This window comes from Ursus maritimus, unplaced genomic scaffold (genome assembly GCF_017311325.1).
Source record: "Ursus maritimus isolate PB19 unplaced genomic scaffold, ASM1731132v1 scaffold_13, whole genome shotgun sequence".
Lineage (NCBI taxonomy): Eukaryota > Metazoa > Chordata > Mammalia > Carnivora > Ursidae > Ursus > Ursus maritimus.
In genome coordinates, this window is record NW_024423675.1 from 37,457,919 (window position 1) to 37,483,758 (window position 25,840).

At 39.0% G+C, this 25,840-nt stretch overlaps 1 protein-coding gene across 6 annotated transcripts in view; it reads right to left on the minus strand.

The window, feature by feature from the left end:
- Positions 1-25,840, minus strand: part of ARHGAP18 (Rho GTPase activating protein 18) — a 190,250-nt gene that overhangs the window by 44,989 nt on the left and 119,421 nt on the right. For all 6 annotated transcript variants that reach the window (XR_568770.2, XM_040627789.1, XM_040627791.1 and 3 more), the window contains 4 exons: positions 13,785-13,978; positions 10,541-10,776; positions 6,775-6,838; positions 1,983-2,152 (listed from right to left, as the gene is read on the minus strand). Coding sequence is in view for 5 of the 6 variants with exons in the window: in XM_040627789.1 (XP_040483723.1) it covers positions 1,983-2,152; positions 6,775-6,838; positions 10,541-10,776; positions 13,785-13,978 (664 nt within the window). In the remaining variant the exon portion in view is untranslated. The remainder of the gene's footprint in view (positions 1-1,982; positions 2,153-6,774; positions 6,839-10,540; positions 10,777-13,784; positions 13,979-25,840) is intronic.

Genomic DNA, 25,840 nt, shown 5'->3' on the forward strand with positions numbered 1-25,840 from the left:
TCCTGAAATATTTATAGATAAAAATATATAATTCAGAGCTGTGTTTCAAAATAACACAGACAGAATGGGGCGCCTGGGTGGCTCAGTCATTAAGCGTCTGCCTTGGGCTCAGGGCGTGATCCCAAAGTCCTGGGATCGAGCCCCACATCAGGCTGCCTGCTGGGAGCCTGCTTCTTCCTCTCCCACTCCCCCTGCTTGTGTTCCCTCTCTCGCTGGCTGTCTCCCTGTCAAATAAATAAATAAAATCTTAAAAACAAACAAACAAAACACAAAAAACAACAACAACAAAAATAACACAGAATGGAGCACTGGTCAGGGGTATGGGAACTAGCCATGGGTTAATGAATGTTGGGTTGAATGGCAAAGTACTGGAAAGTTCATGACACAATTCTTATTAGCTTTTACAGGGTGTGAATTTCTTCAAAATAAATAAATACGTGATTTTTTTTAAATACGTAAGACACATTCAGTAGTAACAAGAACACTCAGTACATGGAGCTTGGTTTCTAAATACTATTTGCTACTAAGAGAAACCAGGGCTCCTTAAAGAAATGGATTCTTTTAAGTCAGAGAGAAAAGTACAAAGTGCACCTGGACCATTTCATACGAGAAAGCAAAGAAGTAAAAGAACGAGGGCATGTTAAAATGACACAGGAACCAGCCTGAAGGGCTCCCATGGGTCAAATTTAGGCAAATTTGAAAGACAAATAATAATGATTTATAAAACACTGAAAAAAGGAAGCCCTCCATCCATAGTGATATTCAAAAACAAAAAGAGAAAAGGGAAGGCAAGCAAGTTTTACAGAAAATTGCCAACCAATCATAATAGAATTAAAAAAATGAGAAAATCACCATTTCTCAAACACTAGTTTAATTATTGTTTCAGGCAAGGATCACAAGTGTACAGTGATACTGGTGGGCAATGGTTGTTACTGACATATAGGATATTCACCCGGAATCACAAATTACTATTAACTGCATATAGGAAAAGGTATCTTCGTAACAGGGAGACCTGGTGAACATCTCCTTAACCAAAGGGTCAAACTTCCATCACCAGTAAAGGAACCATGTGACGCCATGCCCCTCTTCTGATGATGTAATCAGAGGCATCGACCTCATCTATGTGGGAGTTTGGCCATGGAATCCAGTCATGAGGAACAAAGTCAGATGCGATTTCAACTCTTCAAAAATATTAAAGAAAAAGCAAGGGACATGATCTAAATTCAAGGAAAGCAAAAAGATATGACATCAAATGCAACACCGGACCCCAGAATTCCAGAGGGGTGGAAAAGGTGGAAGCTATAAATGACAATATTGTGATAATCGGGAACATTTTAATGTGACCAAATGTTAAATATAATTATTGCTTTAGTGTTCAATTTCTTAAGTATTATAGCTGTGTTTGTATGTCTTTGTTAAGCTAAAAAAAAAAAAAAAGTTGGGAAGGGGGCACCACGCTGGCTCAGTGGGTAGCCCATGGGAGTCTTGATCGCAGGGTCGTGAGTTCAAATCCCATGTTGGGCATAGGGCTTACTTAAAAAAAAAAAAAAAAAAAAAGGGAGGAGTGCCTGGGTGGCTCAGTTGGTTGAGCATTCAACTTTTGGTTTCAGCTTAGGTCACGATCTCGGGGTTGGGAGATGGAGCCCCGCGGGCTGGCTCTGTGCTCAGCAGGGAGTCTGTTTGAGATTCTCTCTCTCCCTCTCCCTTTGCCCCCTTCCCCACACTCTAAGAAATAAATCAATCTTTAAAAAAAAAAAAAGCGAGTGCATAGCTGACAGCACAACATATAAACAGACAGATGTAGAAAGAGGAAAAGCAACGGTTATAAAATGTTAACTGTTAAATGGGTCTACATGAATCCTGTAGGGGTGTTTGCTATACTCTTCTTCCAGCTTCTCTATGGATCTGAAATTTCCAAAATAAAAAGCTGATGAAAAATATACTCTTCTATTTTAGTAAAATCTGAATAGTGTACTACATACAGCATCACCGTCTTTGCTCTTCTGGGCCTTCTCCTTGGAGCTCTCTTTCTGATTTGCGGCTTGCTCTGCAAACGATACCACCAGGTTGATATCTGTTTCAGAAGCAGGGGCCTCCTCAGGAACCAGTGGAATCAGCTCTTTTTCACCAACAGCTAGGCTAGATGCCTGGTCTGGGGAAAAACCACAAGGTTCAGTTAATATATTTTCTTTATTTTTTTTTTTACTTTTTCACTTCTTTACATCAACTACATAAAAACCTTTGGGGGGAAAAACTATTTACTATAGTCAATAATTAATGGCTATTTTAAAGGCAAAAAGTTTACTCCAAGAATTCTACCAATGGTGGCTGAAGGGTATAGGTGGGAAGGTGGAGACTAGAATCCATAGTTCAAGTGTGGAATCCTTCTGTGGGGTCACAATTCTTAGACTGGGTCGAAGTCCAACATTGATAGATGATCTCAAACTCTGAATGAGAAGCTTCACAAAAATGTAGTAGACTTAATTGTTGTTTTATTTTACAATGGGAGATTAAAAGCAAAAGAAAAGCAAAAAAAAAAAAAAAGTGGGGGGAGGGGAGTTGAAAGAGGTTAGTTTTACTCTCTCGGAACTAGTGATACACCATTTCATTTTCTCACAGTGCAATAGATTACTGGACTAGACCTCTTCCACACCCTGCATTTCCTTTCTGGAATGTTATCTACCTATCAGAGGAAGAATTCCGAGATAAGAGTGAGTGCCAAAAACTTGCCACAGTGGGAGTCAGGTCTGGAAGTACCTGGTACAGGAACCAATAGGTTCTGTAACCACTTACATCGAAGACTATTAAGGTTCTCACTACTATAAACCTAGTCAAATAAATTCTGGATATTTACATCAACATTTCAAGGGTATATAGTAAGTTTAACATTTTTTTGTCTCGTGTTAATCTTCTAGGAAAGAATTAACATTGGAAAGCCTCTTTGCTGAAAACACTAGCTTTAAAGCTTTGGAGAAAACAGTTCTAATTGACACAATTTGGTAAGTTTTTGGTTTAAAAACAACTCACATTAGAAAAACCTTGGAACCAATGACAAGATGACTGGTTGTTTTTTTTTTCCCTCAATGCAGACTTTTAATTCATGGTGAGTAGCTCTGAATTACAAAATAAACTTACATAGTGCATTTATATGCTTCTATACTAATGCAACAAGGTGACAGAGGGTAAAGCTAATTTAAAATTTTAATAAAGGCATGCCATATATATACATGTGTTATTAACACTGCTAAGCCTTCAGAAAAATATGTTTCTAGTCATTTAAATTTAAAAAAATACGTTTTTGTTTCACCCAATAGAAAATTAGGAATAAAGTGGGGCGCCTGGGTGGCATAGTTGTTAAGCGTCTGCCTTCGGCTCAGGGCATGATCCCGGCGTTATGGGATCGAGCCCCACATCAGGCTCCTCTGGTATGAGCCTGCTTCTTCCTCTCCCACTCCCCCTGCTTGTGTTCCCTCTCTCGCTGGCTGTCTCTATCTCTGTCAAATAAATAAAATCTTAAAAAAAAAAAAAAAAAGAAAATTAGGAATAAACATATTAGGAATAAACATATCTAGCCTCATTACTTTTGTCTGATAAGCAGGGCGGGCTTCTGGGCACATGACCTGTGCGGTCACGGGCCTCTGTGTTCAGAAGGACCCCCTCCTGTGTTGAACACTCTGCTTGGAGTCTGAGCAAGAAGTCACACATTTTCAGTTTGCACTGGGCCCTGCAAACTACATCGGTGGCCGGGTAGCATCTCCCAGTTAAAATAGTAAGTAAACACTGACCGATGCCAATTCCAAAAATAAGAATAAATTTGAAGCTCCTTGACGGTAATTATCTGTTGCCATCTATGGCACATTTATATATTATTTATGCAGCTATTCCAAGAGCCTGTGACAATTTTTTTAATTAGAATAACTAGACCGCTTTACAATTAATTTTTATAAAGTATTAACTTAAATGTCAAAGCACAATTTTAGTTTTCCTTCCCCACTGGTTTCCACTGTTATGTGTGTTACTGTGAATATGTATGTTGGGTTTCCTAGGAAACCATTCTGAGAGGGGGAAAAAAAATGATTAGCCATTTTCTTAAATTAGAAGCTACCTTTCCAGAAGCAGAGTGTTTATGGACAAGAATTTTAAAACTATTTTTTTTTCCTCAACACCCCCCTATCACCACTCCTCCACACAAAAGGTCCTGTGTTGGTTGCTGGAGGGGAGGGGGGGTGGAGGGATGGGGTAACTGGGTGATGGACATTGAGGAGGGTATGTATGGTAATGAGCACTCAGTACTACATAAAACTGATGAACCACAGACCTGTACCCCTAAAAAAAATGTCCTGTACTGATTACAAAGCTGAGTAGAGAAATTACAATTAAGTTACAATATATTTAAAATATACAGATTTCCTTCAACCTGTGGCAAAAACAAACAACAAACAAACCTGGAGTATAACAGCTTAAGAGCTCAAATAGTAGATCAAGCTAAGGAACATAGTAGGAAAAACAGTTTCAGGGGTGATTCAAGAAATGGATGAATTGGCTAATAAAAATATCTATGAATCAATGATCTACTCTCATAGAGAAAAGTTAACAGAGAATTCTGACATAAACCTTTTGACTCTTAAAGTCCTAAAGCGTAAATAGTATAATTTCTTTATTCTCCTTTGGTTTTGAGATGAACAATAGCCCTGCGTTATAAATACTTTACACAACTCCTTAAAGTATTTCAACTGTTCAAAATATTCCAAAGTGCCTTTATTTTTAAAAAGAATTATTCCTCCTCCAAAGAAATCAAGAGAAAATAAGTAAATATACATACTAACATGAAAGTTTTAAAAATTATTTGGGCATTACTAATGTTTGTAAGTGTATGTATAAAAACAATGGGCCATTCACACAGAGTTTTATAATTTGAAGAAAAGAATAATAGATTAATTAATTTGAAATCTGACAACCCTTGCAACATTAAGACTTCTGTGACTTTTTCATTTAGAATAAATATCTTTCACTGGACATATATAGAAACCCAAGTATAGGAAAACATTTAAAAGAGACGAGGTCACCCACACTTTCGGATTTCAAACAGAAAGAGCTCCACTTTTGAACTCCAGACCATGTTTTTCTGTGCCCTTCATTCTGAATCTTTCAGTGTTTACATGGCACTGGCGAATTCACTGACTATCAGAAGACTATGGCCTTGCCTACAACAGGTGCGGTGGTAAAAACTCAGTGACTCGGATGGTGTTACACATTCTCTCTTATTATTCTGACCGGAGGCTCTATGCCCGCCTCATAGCCTTCCAGCAAAAGCAGATGTAAATCAGGCAAGTTTGTCATGTTTTACTCGGCAGCTGCAAGCCAGCCTAGAAAGTACTCATATAATGAACTTGTCTTCCAGAATTTCTGTTTATATAGCCTACATCATCACCTCTGGCAAGGGAGGAAAGCATCAAGAAAGGACAATGTTTTCCTCAGTATTTATTTAGCAATTGCCAGACACCCTTCCCCAAAGCATACAGACATTGGCACAAAAGGTTCATCTGTCTCTCTCGATGACCGAGCTCTCTCCAGCAGGCCAGCACTGGCTCTTCTAGCTGGCTTGCCACTCCAGCGTTTGCCAGTCTGCAGACTTGGGGAAACACCCAGTAATTTCATTCTGATATAAAAATATACATACAACTAAAGAAACCTCCATGTAATAGCAAGTGCTTTTATTGATAGAAACATATAGACATGTCTGTGTCCATACCCACACATGCACACACTTACTTATTTTTAAAGGCAAGGGTGCAGGAGAGAAGTTCTGAGAAAAGTATGGAAGGAACGAGAGAGATGCTGATGTTTTAAGACTCCAAGACGTCCCGTGTAGTCTTGGACTAAGTCGATTGTGATGAGAAGGTGGGATACACTTCCCAGTCCTCCACAGTCGGCCTGAGACTCCTCCCCTACCCAGTACAACACTATTACTGGCGTGAGCACTCCAGGTGCTGGGTCTGAAGATCATAAAACAACAGGACAAGTCCCTGAGCTGCAATCTGGCAGCCACAGACCACCACTGTTACAGTTTTTAAATAACACAGTACGGATTCAATTTTTAAGTTTCATTTGGAATATTTTTTTTCTTTTCGCAAATAAGGAGAAAAGCTATAAATTCTTTCTTGATTAAGTGCTAATGAAGTCTTAATACTTATTTTCACCCATGCCATGAATTTCTAATCCATTTCTGAAATAACAGGCATAGAAGAGAAAAAGTATGAGAAGAATTATAGTGAACTGCACAAAAAAAATATTTTTTAAGTCTTTATAAACTTTCTGAAAAGGAATCCATTTATGAATTAAGAACTTATGATTTCAGAATGAAGCTCCAAATTCCTTGGCTCCACTCACTAGCTATATGGCCTTGGGAAAGGGACTTCACATCTCTAAACTTCTATAGTCTCATCTGTAAAATGGGTTCAACACAGTACCTACTATGTAGAGTTCTTGAGTAAATTAAATTAGGTAAACATCTTCACAAGTACCTGGCCCATGGTAAAAGAGTTGGGAAAATTCTGCATAGAGATGTTAGAACAGAGATACAGAAACATTTAAAAAAAAAAAAAAATCAAAGGCCCACTATATTCCCAGCCATATGTAATTATCTACTTGGGCACTTTATATTAGCATTTTAATAAAATTTGCTTACTAGAATTGAAGGTGAATGTTTTAAAAGGTTGTATCTGTTTGTTATGCTAATAAACAGGAAAATACAAGAGAACAGGTCCAACATACCATCTTTTCCTTGATATTTGTTTTCATTTGTTCTGACTGACTGTGAGTCGTTGCCATCTGGAGCCTAAAGATAGAAAGTGGGCCATTGAGTCATCTCCCAACTCACAACCAGAGAAATGGTATTGTAAATAATTCCATTACTAACAAGAAACACACTCAGAATTGTAACAACCACAGGAAAAAAAGTACTGTATTTATTATCGACAAGCAATCACCCAACAAATATCAGATTGCCCCCAACTTGTAAGACACAATACTAAGCCCTGTAAGGAAAATGAAAAAACATTAAGAGTGTCCTTGCCATTGGGGTGCCTGAGTGGCTTAGTCAGTTAAGTGGCTGACTCTTGATTTTGGCTCAGGTCCTGTCTCAGGGTCCTGGCATTGAGCCCCACATCAGGGTATCAGGCTCCACGCTCAGCGGGGGGTCTGCTTAAGGATTCTCACTCTCCCTCTGCCCTTCTCCCCACACTCTAATAAATAAATCTTTTTTAAAAAGTATCTTTGCCATCGAGCACACCACTACTTAGTTGAGGGGTGAAGACAAACTTAAAAGTTTACAGTAAACAAAATGTGGTCTATCCACACACTGAAATATTATTCAGCAATAAAAAGAACTTAAGTAGTGATACAAGCTACAAGGTGGATGAACCTTGAAAACATTATACTAAATAAAAGGAACCAGTCACAAGATAGGATTCCTTATCTACGAAATGCCCAGAATAAGCAAGTCATAGAGAGATACAAAGTACATTAGTGGTTGCTTAGGGGTGAGGAGGGGAATACAGGAATGACCGCTAATGGGCTTTCTTTGGAGAATAATGAAAATGTGCTAAAACTGAAGTGATGGTTATAAATCTGTGAATATACTAAAAAATCGCTGAATTGTAGACTTTAAATGGGTGAATTAGACGGCATGTGAATTATATTTTGATAACGCTGTTAATAAAACAAAATTACAAGTTGACATGTAGGTAATAAAATCAAAATTCTTCAAATTCAAAAAAAAGCCAGTAATAAATGTGAGATAAATTAAAACTAAATTACCAAGCAGGTAATATGAACTCAGATATTCAAAGAAACTCTTTTTCGAAGGGGTTGGGGCAGTGACAACTGAAAATTGCAGTCCTCCAAGGGTTTATAGGCGCAGTAGAACATGGCTGGCTCCCCTCATCAGTTAAGTGTGGCTGGGCAATACTTCCTCCTTCCAAGGAAGTCTTCAGAAGGAATTCAGGACTCAGGAACGGGATTCTAGATCAATCATACACAGAGGTCTGTCTGAAAGAATTATTTTTTAAATAGTCACTCTATCGGATTTTCGTCTCTATTCAAATAAGGTGTTTGAAAGCACGACAGAGCCTACATCTCACCTCATGCTGTTGGCCTGGAAGGGCTCTCCCCTTCACCTGCAGTCTAAGAAGAGTCTAGAAAAACACCAGGGCAGATACATAGAGGCCACCCGTGCACCTCTTAGAGGTAGAGGTACTCAGGACAGTGAATAGCGACTACTCAGTCCCAGAAGTGGTATGAGGGTCACGACACTACCTCAACCCCCCTCAGGACAGAGCACATACCATCCTCCTTTCCTCGCCCACAAGCCTGCGGAAGGCCAGCCCTCCACAGCCCCACGAACACAGTGAGCAATGCTAATCTTCCATACGAACACATATTTTGGAGCATGTGGTCAGAACTGTTTTCCTTAGCAAGTGAAGATAACAGTGCAGATGGTATTCATTTCTGTATTATATTTCCTAGTGTCAGCAAGGGCTTCATGAGGAAGCATTTAAAATGGAAGAGCTGAATTTGTACTTATTTGAGAACAGAAGACCTTCAAGTGAAGATGACTGGCCCCTGTTTCCTTGAGGAATGGGGGACATATTTCCAATGGGTGGCAGCGTTCCAATTAAAGGCATGCAGTGTAAGCAAGTTAACGTGATTTTAATTTACTAGTGCGATTTCTCTGTTTAATGGGGCCATCAGATGATACAATCCACCCATTACCTTGGAATCAAACCATGTGGCTCAGATATTACCAGGAATTTGCTGGAAAATGCTGCTTCTAGCACTGAGTAGCAACATCCTCTTGGAGACTGGCAGAAATCCCACAGTAGATATTTTGCTTGGACTTAGTTCTCTCCCCCTCCCCCTTTTTTACTTCCTCTTAACTCCCTTAGGGAGGGTTCTTTAATTGGGAAGGAAATATCATAATACTGTATTTCCTTACTATTCATATTCCTACATCTGGAAACCTAGTCCAGTCCTTCAACCCCAGTGGCTGTCCCAAATAACCACTGGGTGGTAAGCAAGTGTTTAACTGCCTCGCAGCAGCAAGAGACCGGCCTGGAGCAATCCAGTGACCCCAAAACTCCTATCAAATAGACTGGATTTGATACACAATTGCCCATGCAAATAGAGTAGCAATCTGAAGCAATTAAGGATTTCTCGGAAGAATAGAATGTCTACAAAAACAAACAAACAAACAAAAAAACACAACCCAAAACCTCTGCGTGACAGAAAGATACCTTAAATACAAGATACCTTTCTTTTTTTAGAATCATATGATTTTTGTTACCCTTCACTTGTAGTATAAATAGAATGTCATGTTCAGATTACTGAATATCAGAATCATATATGGAAACCCAGATATAAAAGGATACATAGTGGTGAAACGCACATACTTCGAAGTCACACGAATTTGGGTTTACTGTCTATGGGACATTGAGCAAGTTACTTAAAGTCTATGAGCCTCAGCCATAGAATGGAAATGGTAATACCTCACTCACAGGACAACTGTAAGGAATAAATGCAAGGCCAGAGAAGTAGTTAGCACAGTAAGTGTTCAGCAGTGGCGGCAGTAATTATTACTACTATCGTCACTGCTCAAGATTCCTTTTGTTTGTTCTCATTCCAACAACCCTCTTGGTCTTCCAGGCCAGGACTATTCAGTGCACCTGAGAATAATCCAGACCATAAATCCACTTTCACCCTACGAATACCATTGAGTTCAGCTGACTTTTTTTTTTTTAAGAAGATTTTCCTGATAAAGGAAGAGGTGATATTAATTTATGTTTTGTGCAAGCTCCTTAGGTCCTCATGGATGAGTAACAAACAGCCCACCAAAGGAGTGTTCTAGGCCACAGAAGTCTCTCGCTTTCCCCATGCCTACCCTGATATCTCTTCATCCATCAGTCCCACAGTCTCTCCCTGATTTCAACAGCTTCCATAATAAATTAATCTTGACAAATATTTACTCAAATCTTCTAGGTGCTAGGCACTGTGTTAAGCACTAGACACAAAGGGGAAGTTATTTCATGTTTCAGGGTTCCTGCTTTCTAATTATACTGCAGTTAGCTCCCTCACCAACCCCCCTCCTGCCCCACCCCCACCCCCACACACGCACTCAATTCATCCCCAAATGAGTCTAAGGAAAAGCAAATATTCCTGCAGGAGTTAATAAATAAGGAAGAATCCCTTACCTCCTACTTGTCTGTAAGTAACAATTGGTAGTCCCATGTGTGAGGGGTTAGGGCCACTCCTAACACCGCAAGCACAACTAACACAAGGATTATCACACTGAATTTTAACTTGTTTCATTTTCTGCCCCAGTAGTATAACCTCTAGAAGGATTTCTTGATCCCTGTGAGCAAAGAGCTTTAGTGCCTGGCCTACAAGTGCTCATTAAGTTTTTAATGATCTGAATTAAACTGGATTGGTCCAGTCAGTTCAAAGCAATTATTCCTTTGCTTTAACATCAAAAAAGAACACCTACTTTTTCTTTTGACTCTCTCTGTTGAGCAAATATGTCTCTGACGTCAGGAATCTGGTACTGTTTGTTTTTTTTCCTCAAGGTCTGGGAGACTGTCTCTACCCGTTTCTGAACAGCGGCTGCCTGGGTCCGGGTCAATGTTGACAAAAACACCATGCTTTCTTGGGGATCTCCAGCAGACTCGCCAAAGAGATTGGACAAACCAGCCTCCTTAAGCCACTCTTCTTCCAGTTCTCCCTCTAAGACAGTAGAGAAAAATGAGGTTTAAAAATCACAAAACATGAAAATTTTCACATTTTTTAAGCTTTTCAAACACGCTTACTGACATTCTTCTATCGAAATCAAACCACAGTGCTAAGAATCATTATCTGAAACTTGGACAACTGCCATCAATTCCGGCCACAAAGATATCAAATTTGAGATCCATTTCATATATACTCAATTAAAAATTTTAAATGACTTCACATGTGATTAACCTCGATAACTTCCCTGCAGATTAACTAGGGCAAGATAGTACTGCTCCCTTTCTAGAGATGAGCAAGCAATGAAAAGATAACTTACTTCCATCAAGTTACAGAAGGAAAGTCAATGCTGGAGATATCCATTAAAGCCCTGTTTCTTGGCTTAAATTCAGCACTGCCCCAGAGTCCAACACTAATTGATGGAAAGGCTTGTTTTCTCTGCTCACCGTAGCTGACACGGAGTATGGCAAAGAAGTAAAGAGCATCCAGACATCAGGAACTAATCAATTTCAAATTAAGTTTTTAATCCCCGTAGTAAGCACATCAGATTCATGTTTTTTACAAATTAAAAAAGAAAAGCACACTATTTTAAGCAAAAAAAAAAAAAATACATATAGATTATGGGAAACTAAGTACATAATAATCAATTCAGAATACTGAAAGTAGAAAGTAAACAATAAAGCAAATACTGTGTAAGATTTATGAAAATTACAGAAAAACAGAAAGATGAGAATAGATTCCCTCCAAGCACTAAGTTTCTAGAGGAAAATCAAAGACCGATGCCTTGAGACCCAAAAGACCTTCATCTACATTTCTCCACCTTGATAGCCATGTGACTTTGGACAAGTCACCCAGCCTCAAGCCTACTCTGTTCTCTCGTCTATAACCTAAAGCATAGCTGTCCTGGCTGCCTCCTAAGCAAATGAGAGAACATTACATGGGGAGAGCTTTGCAGAGCTCTGTTACAGCCTGTGTATCCTTCCACACTGTATAAACTCCTTGAGGGCAGAAATCTAGTATTAAAATATCCTCAGTTTTAAGAAACATAACGTAGTGCCAGGCATTCTGCAAGCCGGGCAATAAAAACTGCTTACGGACATAAAAAAGTCAGCCATTATTGTGAATGCTGTTAAGGCAGAACTCAGTATACATATATGAAACCAATTTGCCAGGGGAAAGAAAAAAAGCAGATATAGACGTGATAGGTAAAGTAAGCAAGATCTGAATACAGAGTCACTTGATCCATTAAAAGTAGAGGTAAAACTCAAAACATAAAGTCAAAGCAAAGGCATGGGCACGTAGGAACATTCCCAATTCTTCTTGACAGTCACATTATGAACAACAATCGATTAATTCATTTTAGTCTTGGACAATTATGAAACAGGTAATGACACACGGCTGTGTATCAGGCTTGAATGCTATTTTCTGTGGAATATTTTCACCTTATTCAGCAGACCACTGGTATGCTGCTTCCATCCTGAAACACCGAGACAGAACGTCTGAGCCGTGCACCGATCATCGTAAGTAAGCTCAGTTTTACTGGTAAAGTGAGAAAGAATGAGGGGAAAGTAAAGGAGAACCCAAACAAAAGAAAGAGTTGATTATAACGGTACAAATATAAGAAATGTTAAATTAAGAAAAATTGGAGATTTTTCTTTTTAAAGTATAATTGGTCGATTTTTTTTTTAAAAACGTCACAGCAGGGGGGAAAACGTGTGTATGTAGATTCTGTTGTGTAGCAGCTCGGTGCTAAGTCATTTACTTAAGAAGTTCTCTGTTGAAAAGGAGATCATTATTAGTGGGTCAGGAGGCATTGACTGTCTCTTATTTTTTTGTCATCCTGATCAATTGACACCCCCAAAAATACACTTACAAATTTATGGGTGGCACAAGGCAGAGAACGTTAAAATGGGGTGTCTGGCTGGCTCGATCAGCAGAGCATGTGACTCTTGATCTCAGGGCCGTGAGTTCAAGCCCCACGTTGGGTATGGAGCATACTTAAAATTTTTTTTAATAAAAAAGAAAGAAAGGAAAAAAAGCTAATATAATAGATGCCAGAATTGGTCATCAAAAACTTGGTGACTGCTTGAATTTACGAGATTGAAAAAAAACAGTATGAATTTTAAGGGGAAAAAATGTTTTCTATGTTTCTTCCATAATATCAAATATAGTAGTAGAGATTGCAGGAAATATAGCTGGAAAGAAACTGGAGACAAATTATGGACCAAATAGAAGAAAGAAGCAAATATGGAGGCTGAAAACACTAATGCCATACACTGTTCAAATCTATACCCTCAGGCTAGCTGGCGAAACCTGCAGCATTATATCCAATCAGGCATACTACATTTGGACAGAGAGGATGACCAGGACTGAGACAGGTCCAAAAACCACCAGAAGGACTAGTATGTAAATCTTTTTTTTTTCCTTCTAGAAGGACGTGGTGAGGAACAAGATAAGCTTCTTCAAACATTTGAAAGGTTATCCCGTAAAAATAGAAGAGGCTTGTTTTGATCTTCCAAATGGCAAAAAGTATGTCCAAGGTAGAGGAGGGCAGATTGTCAATCAACAAAGGAAAGAACGTCAAGACAACTCAAGCTGACTGACCAATGGAAAACAGCATCACTGCAAAGCAGTGAGCTTTCCAGCAGCATCTATACTCACTAGAGAACAAACGACCGTGTGGCTAGAATACCGCAGAAGGAAGGTTAGATCATTTCAAAGACCAAGTCGAATCCTAGGGGTCTAGAATACAGGAAGCCTAGCCAACAAGAGTCTAGCCACCTCTAAGACGAAGTGAATTTACTCATGCTACGTAACTGTGGCAGCTGCAGCCATCAACCTGCCACAAGCAAGTAACTTTCAAGCTGGAAGGCCAACCAGCATTATCTTATTTTGGTTGTCCTATCTTTAATTTTTGTTGCTGCTGCTGCCCTCTTCCTTCCCATGTAGTCATCTCCCAGAAATACATATACGAACAAACAGAAATGTATTTCTTTAGTTATTACCATCAGGCTCTTTGACAACCACCACCTCTTGATCTTGTCTGTTCTCGCTAGATTTCTCGATATTTTCTATTTCCGTCCAATAGGTTTCCATAGATAGTTCATCCAAAGAATCCTGAGAACTTGATCGGTCAAATGGAGGCTTTTCGGGAACTTTGGTGATTTCCTGGTTCATAGTGTACTGGCCATATTTGCGGCTATAAATTCAAAAGAAAACATGGTTCATTTTAATACATGAGGAAGTAGTACAATTTCTAAGACATCAGAGTACTGACTGAACAATTTGGAAACTCCATAAGTTCCCCTTAATAAAACCAAAGAGATATATATATTTGAAGCTATTTACCTTGAGATACCAGTAATTACAATATGCCTATAGAATGAACAAAAAGTTTCACTGGCAAAAAACCAAACAGCAATGTGATAAACCATTTTTCCTTTCCATTTTATGTAAATTATTTTAAGACTTCTTTAAACCTAAAGCTGTTCTTCGAAAGCAACAAGTTAAATCTTGATTAGAGGCCATTAGTTAAAACTCAGTCAGCCCTTATATAGCAAATATCTGCAATCAATAAATGAGATACTATTTGAATTTCCTTTTTATTTTTGGAACCAAAACATAAATAGAAGGATGACATATTAAGTTTGCTGTGACATTCTACTATAGAAAGCAACTTTTAACCTTTATTTAAAATTGTACCCATTACTGGTATGTATTTTAAAATATGGTAAAACTTCATTTATTGGGGAAAAAAACATTTATTGGCAATTCTGAATAAGTAGCTAGGAATTACCTCTTAAACATTTATCTCAAATATTATCTATGAAGAAAAGGATAAATTGAATAAATGAAGGTATTTTTATGACTTCAAGTTATTATACTCTTTTAAGTCACATCCCACCTACTACTAAAGTTGAAATAAAAGACCTCATAATAAATAAGTACATATATATAATATATATATTATATATCTTCCAGATATAATAGAAATATTAAATTTTTGTTTTACTGTTTTTTTTATATTGAGATAGATGGGGAGCCCAATTATTTAAAAAAGGAAAATTTTAGTTATGGCACTTCTTCTTTATATTCTTTTTTTTTTTTTCCTAATAATTTGAGGGGTGCCTGGGTGGCTCAGTCAGTTAAGCATCTGCCTTTGGCTCAGGTCATAATCCCAGGATCCTGGGATTGAGCGCCATGTTGGGCTCCCTGCTCAGCAGGGGAGTAGGCTTCTCCTGCTCTCTGCCCTCCCTGCTCATGCTCTCTCTCAAATAAATATTAAATATATATATATATATAATTTGAGTGGGTACAATAACTGGGGAACTAGTGTTTTGTTATTCTAATTTCAAATTGCTCTTTTATCTCCCAGGAGGATGTTAGGAAGTAATACTTTGCTACATTGGTTTTCTTACTACCCATATGAAAATAATAAAAATACCATAAAACAACATTCTTTATAATAGTGTGTGAACATTTTCACATTTAAACCGGCTTTTCCCATAATTATTTAAAACAGTAGGATTTAATACTACATAAGGAAGAGGGTCACTAAACTCTGGTCAATTCTACCTAGCAGTTTAATTCCAACTGGTTTCTTAGAACAAGTCAAAAGACTTAATTGCCTATTGCTACAAATAAATACAATAGAACTGAATACTTAACTGTAATATGCTAACAGGCCAATTTTATTCCTTTGAAGATGGTTCTCTCTACCCTGATTATGTACTTTAATAATGCCTATTGCATGAATGAACAATCGCTATAATATCTCCCCAGTAGCAAGTCTGGGGGGCAATGGGTGGGCGTTAGAAGTAGGGCCAGCAGGAGGAAGTCTAGACATATTTGTGTGCTTCTCTTTCCTCCAGTCTCCATTGTCCATTGTTTGCCTCCCCCATCCCTTAATTCAAGGGGCACTTCCTCCCTCCCTGCCCCAACCGTCCTGTTTACATCCCTGTATCCCATCCTGGTCCCTTGCCCTTTCCCCACTGGCCACACCTTCAGTGTTGTCATTTTAGAGTTTACACTCCTGGTTCTTAAATTAAGATGTGAATGTAAAAGCTATCTCTCTCTTAGAAACAAAAACATAAATTATATTTCATTTCCTGTGATCAGCAGCTCAACCTATCCAAATGTTCTATTCCTTAATCCTGCTTTACCAGGGTAGTTAGAGCTAATTGACAGCATGTCTACCAGATTCATTTTTGGTTTATTTCATGTCAAATACACAGACACTGCATCTTTGTTTTTGTTTTCTCTCTCATTATAATATAAGACTGTCAACCTTATTCCTATCTCCTGTAGCCCTTAGTTCCATGGGAGACCACAATAAGTACTGTGGAATGTGTGAAGTGTAATGACTAATGCCAAATAATTTGGTTTATCTGCTCACAGAAAAGAGGTGCAGCTGAACTAAAAGTTATGTTCAGCTTTTCACTTCTGAAGGAATGTGTTTATTCTGGCAAGAATTTTCCAGTAAATTTCCATTAAGATAGCATATGCAGAAAAACGCAAGGGCATTGAGCAACAGTATTGTTACGTAAATACACCTTCTATAACAAGCCCTGCTTTCAAAACAGGCATAAAGCAAAAATCTAATCGCCTAGTGCTAATGAATAGACTCAATATTTTCACTTTAATAAGATTCAAAGCTGAATAGGTTTTTTTACAATAACCTGATGATACAGAGTCATAGAATGGAGGCTTTTTTTTTTTTTTTTCTTTTTTGGATCATTGGTAAATGTTGGAAGAAAACGTTTTCTTTTTTAAACATTAAAGCATGGAGAGGAGGGAGGAGGCAAGCATTCTGTGGTAGACTACCCTTCTTAGCATGCCATGGATGTTACATTTTCTCTAAAAACGTAGCTGAACATTTTTAAATTACAGTTTACATCAATAAAGGCATTGTGTCACCTCTTTTCTTAGAATAAACTCTACTTGTGAACTCCAGACAGCCAATGGCTTAAAGTGCGGCCCTTCTTAAAACTGCCCTGGTAAGAAGCTAGTTAACCAGTTCCTTTCTTCTGTTTCTAGGAGTACGTTATCTGATACCACATTCATTCTGCAAATTGGGTTCCAGACCATAAAGTAACATCTGCCAGACATAATGAAGTGCAGAGCACAAATATTTTACATTTCCAAAAGACCCAAGCCAACACATGGTGCTGAAATCAAAGAAACGCACAGTTTGTACCGCAGGCAACTACCAATTACCCCCTCCTGACTTACTGGCAGACAATTGTTCTGTTTTTCTTCCTGACTTGCCCTCCAGAATCCCATGTGCCAACCATCCCAGGGCCACTCTTCAGAAACTTTCACATGTCTCACCTTTTACAGCTCTAACCACAGAACTAGACACTGTCCTCTGAAAGGGGTGGCTTCCAGCTGGCTGCAAACTCAGGTCCTATGCTGCTAGCATTCCTCCATGGCACAGAATTATCACCATGCCTTTTTTTTCGCACTAACATTATCAGCAAATAGTACTTAACAGACCCTTATGGGCCTTCATGGAATGTCCCTTCTTTTTCCTCTTGCTAGCATGTTCTTACGCTGTGTTTATAAAAAGCGGGGGTTTGTTTTATTTTCCCCCAGGTATATTTTATCCTATTTTTCTGTGATATTTTTTCCCCTGGTCAGTGAATTTCACACACAGTGTTATCACTCAGGCCTCTTATTTATTTTGTCATAGAGAATGTTTAATTGGTCTGATGCAATTTGTTCTTCGCAGGGAAGTGGACAGTGCCATGCATTAGACTGTGGTCTGCTAGAAGAAAGTAAGCTGATTGATGATTCATCCTACAGCCAATGCAGAGAAATGACATGCAGATAGATGGGACTGGGAGTCCTAAGTACCAAATGATTCACGTTCTACTTAACTATCTCTATGATTTTGGAAAATCATTTGACTTCTCTAACCCTGACTTTTCCAACCTGTAGAATGGGAAGAATACCGATAGCCTTGACTGCTTGGTGTGTTGTGAGTTACCAAGCAAGAATTCACCCTGAAATGCCTGCTGGGTAACCATGAAGAGGGCGCACAACTTAGTCTCACTGTTAACATGTAAAACTGCTAACAACAAATAACTGCCCCTCCCATAGTTTAATAAGGTCACCTTTGCCCTCTTCTAAGGTTCAGAAAAATTACTTAACCTCTAGGACAGCCATTCTTGAACATTCTGGTCTCAGGACTCCTTTATATACTTAAAAATGTTTAAGGACCCCCCAAAAAGCTTTTGCTTTTATAGGTTGTATTTATTGAGATGTACACTATTAGCTATTAAAATTGGAAAGAACACATAAAATACTAATTCATTTAATAAGAATAATCAACATCTTAACATAAATAACTCTGGGGGACACCTATTTTCCATACAAAAAGATAAAAGTAGTGAGATGAGTAGCATTGTCTTACATTTTTTGAAATTGTCTTTAATGTCTGGCTTAATAGAAAACATCTGGGTTCTCACATCTGCTTCTGCATTCAGTCTTTTGTGATACTGCACATCATGTAGTGTCTGGGAAACTCCACTGTGTTCTCATGAGAGAATGAGATCGAAAAAGGCCAATAACGTCTTTGTGTTATTATGAAAACAGCTGTGATCTCCTAGACCCCTGAAAGGGTCTTGAGACTCCCAGGTGTTCCAGGACCATACTTTGAAAACCACCGATCTAGGATTTCTCAAGAACAACACCTAATGGATCTCAAAAAGCACTTTTCAATTCTATGGGCAATGCTCCAGAAAGCCGTACTGAAAGAAACAGCCATGCTTTCCTGGTGACTCTTGACCTACTTCTTTGTTTATTTTAGTTTAGTTTTACAGCCTTTCATCAAAACTGGGACTTATTCCAATGATATAACCATATTTAATTTATACTTCAATGACAAAGAATAGAACATCATTTAAAAACCCCTGCCTTGCCAACGTCTTTCATCATTTGCTTTTATTTATCATGTATAAGGGGCAGAAATTCTCTCTAAGCTTCCCTTTGGGCCAGTGCATTTTTTCAAATGCATTTTCCTTAGCACTCCTTTGTCATCCATACCTCTTCCTCAACCATTTCAAGGCCAATTTTATTTGGAACTAGGATGTTTCTTTGAACTTATATTTAACTATGTGCTCCAATCTCTACTTTCTGTACCCCACCCCAACAAGAGTCCTGTTGTGACACTCATTAGTTTGTCCCCTGTTCTGAGCCTTCTAGAGACACTTTTATGGCCCAAAGTCTGCTGTCTTCAAGTCCTTTGATGCTGGGATTCAGTTGTGTTTGTTTTATTTTCTTACAAGATCCTCTCTAAAACAGCTACACTTTCTTTCGTGCTCCTTATCCCAACATTCATTTCCAATGCACAGAAAGATGTGACTGGGTTGGGAGACACAAAACAGAAGAATAGGTTTATTTTTGTTTGGTTCTTGTTCTGTTTTTAATGCACCAAAAAACAACAACAACAACAACAAGTTCTTATGCCATAACTTACCATCAACCATAATGACCAAGTATAATTTAGATAAAGCCGTATTTATTGAAGCATAAACTTTAGAATGGTATTGGACCCTAGGGATTTAAATCTATCCCATCATTTTCTAGATGAGGTAATGAGGCCCTAGGGTTAAATTTTCCCCAAAGTCACCCAGTAAAGTGATGGTAGAACCAAGATTAGTGTCCTCGCTTCTTCTTCAGTACTCATTTTATTATACCAAATAGACTAGAAAGAGTAGAATTTACTTTTTTTTGCATCAGATGCTCCAATCTTTCTCAGTTTGTACTGCACACAGCAAAATCAAAAGTGATCATGTTGACACAGTCTATAATTAACGGTTTTAAATGACCAGTGTACTTATCTAGAGAAAAATACACTTAACAATCAAACCATATCTCTTTAAAATGCATGAGACGTCTTTTCCAAGGCATTTTCTAAAATACGCCTTGTGTCACTCTGGGACGTGACTTCAAATACACCTGTTTTTAAAACACTTTGTTTTGAAGAAGTTGGAAATTTTCAAAAATGTTTAACTCACTCTGCTTCTCCATTTATATTATCTCTGCATTAAAAAAGAAAAAAAAACAGAAATCGAAAAAAAATGGTGTTTCTGCTGTGTGGGTTTTCTTTCAGGAGGACAGTGGCATTCAAGAAGTAATCACTGCCATCAGGAGATGGCGAAGCTATTAATACTCTGTAATGGCTCCGTCCATCAGAATACACCGAATTTGAATGACTATGAAGAGCCGAAGCCCATGAATGACCCAAGTCATTTTTTTCCCTTGGAAGTGAATGCCTACTATTGTTTAGCTGAAAGCAGTAATTATTAGAAATGGTGCTGACATCCAGGAAGAAGGAACACTGACGATGCCCCCCGAAGGCAGAAAGAAGTGGATGAGAAAGCAATACCCCACGGCCTCTCCCCACACCCAGGCAGCCTTCAGAACCCAGGAAAAGGGATCCCTTCTCTCTTCTATCCAACCCAATGGGGAAGTTTAAAAATCTGTTAAGTCAAATTTCACATTTCAAGTAAATTCACTTTTGCCCCTTTGTATACATTACCCCTTTCCTTTGGGGGGAAAATTAAAATTTGTCATTATTTCTTTCAGCATTCTTTTTCTTTAAAAATAGGAGTATGTGTACAGCACATTTAAGTCTTCACAGAGAGTCCTCCACATATCAACACACAGCAGAACAAGGAGCAAAGAAACAGGATTACCCTCTATTTACATAACATCGCGTAAGAAGAGCTGAGGAGAGTAGCTCCTTCAGTGACCTGTGAAGAGCTAGTTTTCAGAATCTGGCTTTATCACTCTTACAGAAAACTAGGGCAAAACCAACTCATGGGCGAACAACGCTAAAGGAACAGGGATACAGGTGGCTGCCACCAGCAGGTGTGGTAGAAAGGAGGGAAGGCACAGGACCAAAAGGCATGTGGGAAAGTCAGGGGGCAGCCAAGGCATGTTGGAAAAGCTCCATTTCTATGTACAGACACAGGCAGGGTACCCAAAGGGGAATTATGGGCCATGGTTACAGACATAGGCCTTTCCTCTTTTAGACTCTGGTTCTGTGTAGAAGTGAGATCCTCTTGGCTCCTGGGCTCCCCCAAACATCTCTCAGGAGGCACGTCTCCCTCCTCACTTGGAGGAACAACTCAACGTAACCAAATGGGAGCCTCAGGATCTCAATGCGAAAATCATTTTCCAAGACAAGGGGAGAGGGATTTGCAGTGGGGCTTTGACATAAAATGTCAAGATCTTGGAACAATGGTGCAAAGCAGAGCAAATTGAGTTCTCCATCTACACTTCATTCAATTATCCATCCCCATGGTTTACATCTACCCACCACGTTTCTACTCCAGGACTCTTTCCTTTTCTCGTTAGCTAGAGAGCCACCTGGAAATTCGTCACCAGCAGCTACTTTGCGCTCTGGTCATTGGCTCTCCAGTTGGATCTGTTTTCCACCTGTTGTTACTCAATGTCATATCTTGGTACCTTTCTCTGTGGGGGTTGGAATAAAAGCATTTCCCTGCTTCTTCAGTCCCCCCACAGCCCTTACCACATCCTGCACTGTGATGCTCATGCCTTGTCTGTCTACCCCTACACTGTGTGTTCCTTAGGGCAATAATCCGTGTTTTGTTTTGTTCACCTGGGTATCCCTAAATTCTGCAAACTGCTTGCCATAGCAGATGCTTGTAAATTGTGTAATTATTAATTGTTCAATTATTGCTGCCTCTAAAAAAAAACCCACCTCCTTTTAATTTCCAAGGTGGTTTTTATTTAATTGCACAAAACTACAAAGGAGTAAGACAGGAACGTGAAAAGTAGATGGTGAAGAAATTAGTCATCAGGAAACCCTAAAAGGCAATTAATAAGTAATTATTCTATGCCTCTGTAATTCTTGAGTGTTTTGTTTGAAAGGAGGTTTCCTTGTGAGAGAATAGAGGTTACAAAACAAAGAGCTGATTTCATATTAGACTGTACCTAATACTAAATCATAAATAAGCACTGGCTTACATTTTATTAAGCTCACATGCCCTGCTTCCATCCTGTCAACTCAATCTCTCAAACAAGTTTTAAAATATTTGTTGAATGCTAACTGTATGTCAGGCACCTTATCAGAGATGTCTGTTCAAGCAAGCTACTCAAACATTTATCATGAGATAGATTATAAATGACACCAACACCAGGTAAGGGTGGAATTTTCCAGTTCCTCACTAAACTTGTGGCCCAGACAACTCTCCAGCATGAGCCTCTGGGTCATGACCTCTGCTTTAGCACTGTCCCTGACATGCTTCAGGCCCTGTGTGGTTCACCATTCCTTCCTCAGAAAGAAGTTCACTTCCTATTACTGCTATCAGCTTACCTCCACCTCATGTCTCCCACCACTCCCCAAACATTTCTGTAGAAACCAATAATTTGAGGTCACCTCCATAGCCCATTCTGGGATCCCCCTCTCCTGCTCTGTTTCTCACAGTCCTCAGGGCTTTGCCTGAAACCCACTCGCCAGCCTATTTGTAAAGTTCTCCATTCCTAAGGTGGAGTCCGGCTTCCTCACCACTCTTGTCTAACACCTGGTTCTTACTTTACAACAGTCACTGATTTTGAAGGTAGTTATCAGCATCCCAAGTTTTTGTCAATCTTCTTTCCATTTATTTTTATTGCTCTTAACAAATCAATGTTTTCGCCTTTTCTGTCTCAAAGCTGTGCTTCTCTTCTTGAGGAATCCATCAAGTTCTCAACACATTTCCAGATGTGAAATGAAGAAGAGGATTCACTGACGAAGACCAGAAGTCCTCCCATCTTCCCTCATAGTCTTGAACTTGTCATTCAAAAGCTCCCTATCAAGCCATTAGACTAGAATCTCATCATAACGGTTCACCAATGTGCCTTAAACATACGTCAATACGAACGGATAAATTTACACCAATGTGCAACTGTCACATACAACACTTAACAATATACTTCAGAATCCGGAATCCAGGAGAGATGTTTAACCATTGGCCAGTTGACAAATGACAATCTTCCAATATCCCCATCTACTTCACAGAGTAGCCTGCTATGGATACATAAGATGCCTATCATCTTATAGGGACTAACAAAATATTTGTTGATATAACACCAAACTACAAACATTAATATTTTTTAATTTAATGTTGGAATAGTAGTGAATATAATATTGGTTTTACTTACTGCCTAAGGGCAAACCTTTCGCCTTTCATAAGGCTTTTATATACATATTAACATTAACTTTCCTATGCTAATAAAAACATGAGCACAAGGCATAGTTGGATTTAGAAAAAAAAAGAACCTGTTTGACAAGGCATAGCTGGAGTTTAAAAAAAACCCTTTGATAATAACTAAAGACAAATACATGGGCATACTCTAGAAGAAATGTGGGCATCATTATTAAACTCTTCTTGCTTCTTTCTGATTTTATTTATTTATTTATTTATTTATTTATTTATTTAATTTAAGAGAGCGCGCATATGCGCGCGCACACACACAGGAGCTGGAGTGGGGTGCAGAGGGAGAGGGAGAGTAGAGAGAATCTTACTTAAGCAGGCTCCACGCCCAGATGGAGCCCTACACAGGACTCAATCTCATGACCCTGAGATCACGACCTGAGCAGAAATTAAGAGTTGGATGCTTCACCAACTGAGCCATCCAGGCGCCCCTCTTTGTGACTATTTATTGAAATAAGATAGAGAAATCATCTCCTATCTCAGTGGGGCCATAGAAGTATAAAACCAACCCTCACCAGCCAGAAGAAAGGCCACAGACACTGGAAGAAAATGTTAAAAGGGAAAGGATTTCTTTGTGTTTATATACACACTCTACGTGTTTATTCTACCTACAATAAATAGGAAGAGGATATTTATACATTATTTCAAAAGAACATTAATGAATAGTAATGAAACAATTGAAAACAGCAGCAACAGCATGGCAAATACTTGGATAAGAAAAAAGAAATCTGCTTCACGTAGGCTACAAAGTGTAATTTTATGGATAGCTCAGAATGACCTTCAAATACCATAATGTTCCGCAGATAAGTACTGAAGGCCAGGAAGTATTTTTATAAGCCAGGTGCTAAAAGTCAGCTCTGCTGAGGAGATGGAGGGGGTGGAGAAATAATTTCCAGCTAATCAAATAATTTAGCCAAGCTTAGAAACAATTCATCCATAATGTTTTCACTACATGTCTTCCGCAATCAGTTACAAAGTAGAATATGTGAATATTAACGGGCAATTTTTTCCTCTTTAAATGAGATTATCCAAGACCCCTATTTTCCTAGTATGTTTTAGAATCTCAGCTGACCCAACACAAGACATGTGAATGCACGTAACCTGAAAGATACATGAAAAATAATAACACAGGGAACTAAAGGTCATTTCTAATTATAAAATACTGCTTGCGGAGGGGGACTTAAAGCCTAACATTTGAAGGATAACAAAACAAAAATCCCCCCAACATAAGTGTTTTCAGTAAAAGCCTCTGAGCTTTGTTTACAGTTCAGGAACAGGGCTCGGGGGGCAGTGAGACCTAATGTGACCATGAGGGATGTGTAAGGGTTTTATAGGAAGAAATTCAGGGAACATTCAGGGGGTGAGCGGGCAATGCAGAAGGTAAGAAAAAAATAATTTAATATGAAAACATAACTGAAGCTATGTCTTAGCATTACCACATCATCCAGCAAATTATGGGCACACGGAGCTCTGGTAAATGCCACCCACAGGCACATCAAATTCTCAGAGGATTAAATCCTCCAAACTGGAAGTATATGAACCTAGCCTTGTTTAATTGCTGTCGTAAAAGGAATCCTCTGAGTGTCCTGCTCAGCACCAGGCTTAGGCTAGCCTACTGTTTACTTGTTGCAATATGGCATCTGGTTCCAAAACGCCATCTCATGTGGGAATTTGAAACAGGCCAAGAAATCCACAAGAAGTTAATGCCCTTGAGAGTTCCCTCCCTGGACCCTCTGTAGAAAACTGATACTAAATGAATGTTCAGCTCGAGGATCCCCACTTCTAGTCTTCCACTGTCATCCCTCTTGCTCTCCTCTACTTTCCCCATTGCTCTAGACCTGGATTCTCCTTTCTGCGCAGTCCCTACAAAGTAACAATCCAGGTTGATTGATTTCTACTTTTTTCCCCAAAGGTCACCTGCTGGATCAGCTTTGGGAGCCCTGCATTCTGCACGGGCCCAGGCTCCCCAGACCTCCCGTCCCAGCCAGGTCTTGTACCAATGACGCTTGTTGCCAGAAAAGAGAGGTAGAAGAAAGAACTATTGTCTCAGGAGGGAGAGATTAGCCAATGAGCTACTGAACAGAGAATAGAGCCTCTTGACACCAGAACAGAGTCTGAGTAAGTTCTAAAAGGAGACTACGAAAGGATTCAGAGGGTGTAGTTCCCACAGAGCCGAAGGCAGCATTTGTGCAGCGTACACCAAGTAGTCAGGACGAATGATGGCATCGAAGAGGACCTTCCTTTACGAACTGCCAGGGTGAGTCTTCAGGAAGACTTAAGTTATCAGATAATTTATAGAAACGATCCAAGACTAAGAACCGTTTTCTGGTCTTTGTTTCCTTTTCCTTCTTTTATTTTCACTCAGGTGTTTGAGGGTCAACTATTAAGGGTTCCCACCTTGGGGCCCCTGGGCAGCACAGTCAGTTAAGCATCTGACTCTTGGTTTTGGCTCAGGTCATGATCTCAGGGTCGTGAGATCGGGCCCCACATTGAGCTCGGCACTCAGTGCGGAGTCTGCTTGAGATTCTCTCTCCCTCTCTCCTGCTCGTGCACATGCTCTTTCTCTCTCCAAAAGTAAATAAATAAATCGTGTCTATATATATAAATATAAATATATTTATAAATATATTTATATATATATTTATAGACACGATTTATTTATTTACTTTTGGAGAGAGAAAGAGCATGTGCACGAGCAGGAGAGAGGATATATAAAAGGTTCCCTCTTGATAAAAGACTTCAGTTATTTGCTGAAGCAGGTTCTATAAAGTCAAATGCGTAGCTTTTTATAAGAAATACTTGTGAAGCTCTAAGCATATGCCAACCACACTAGT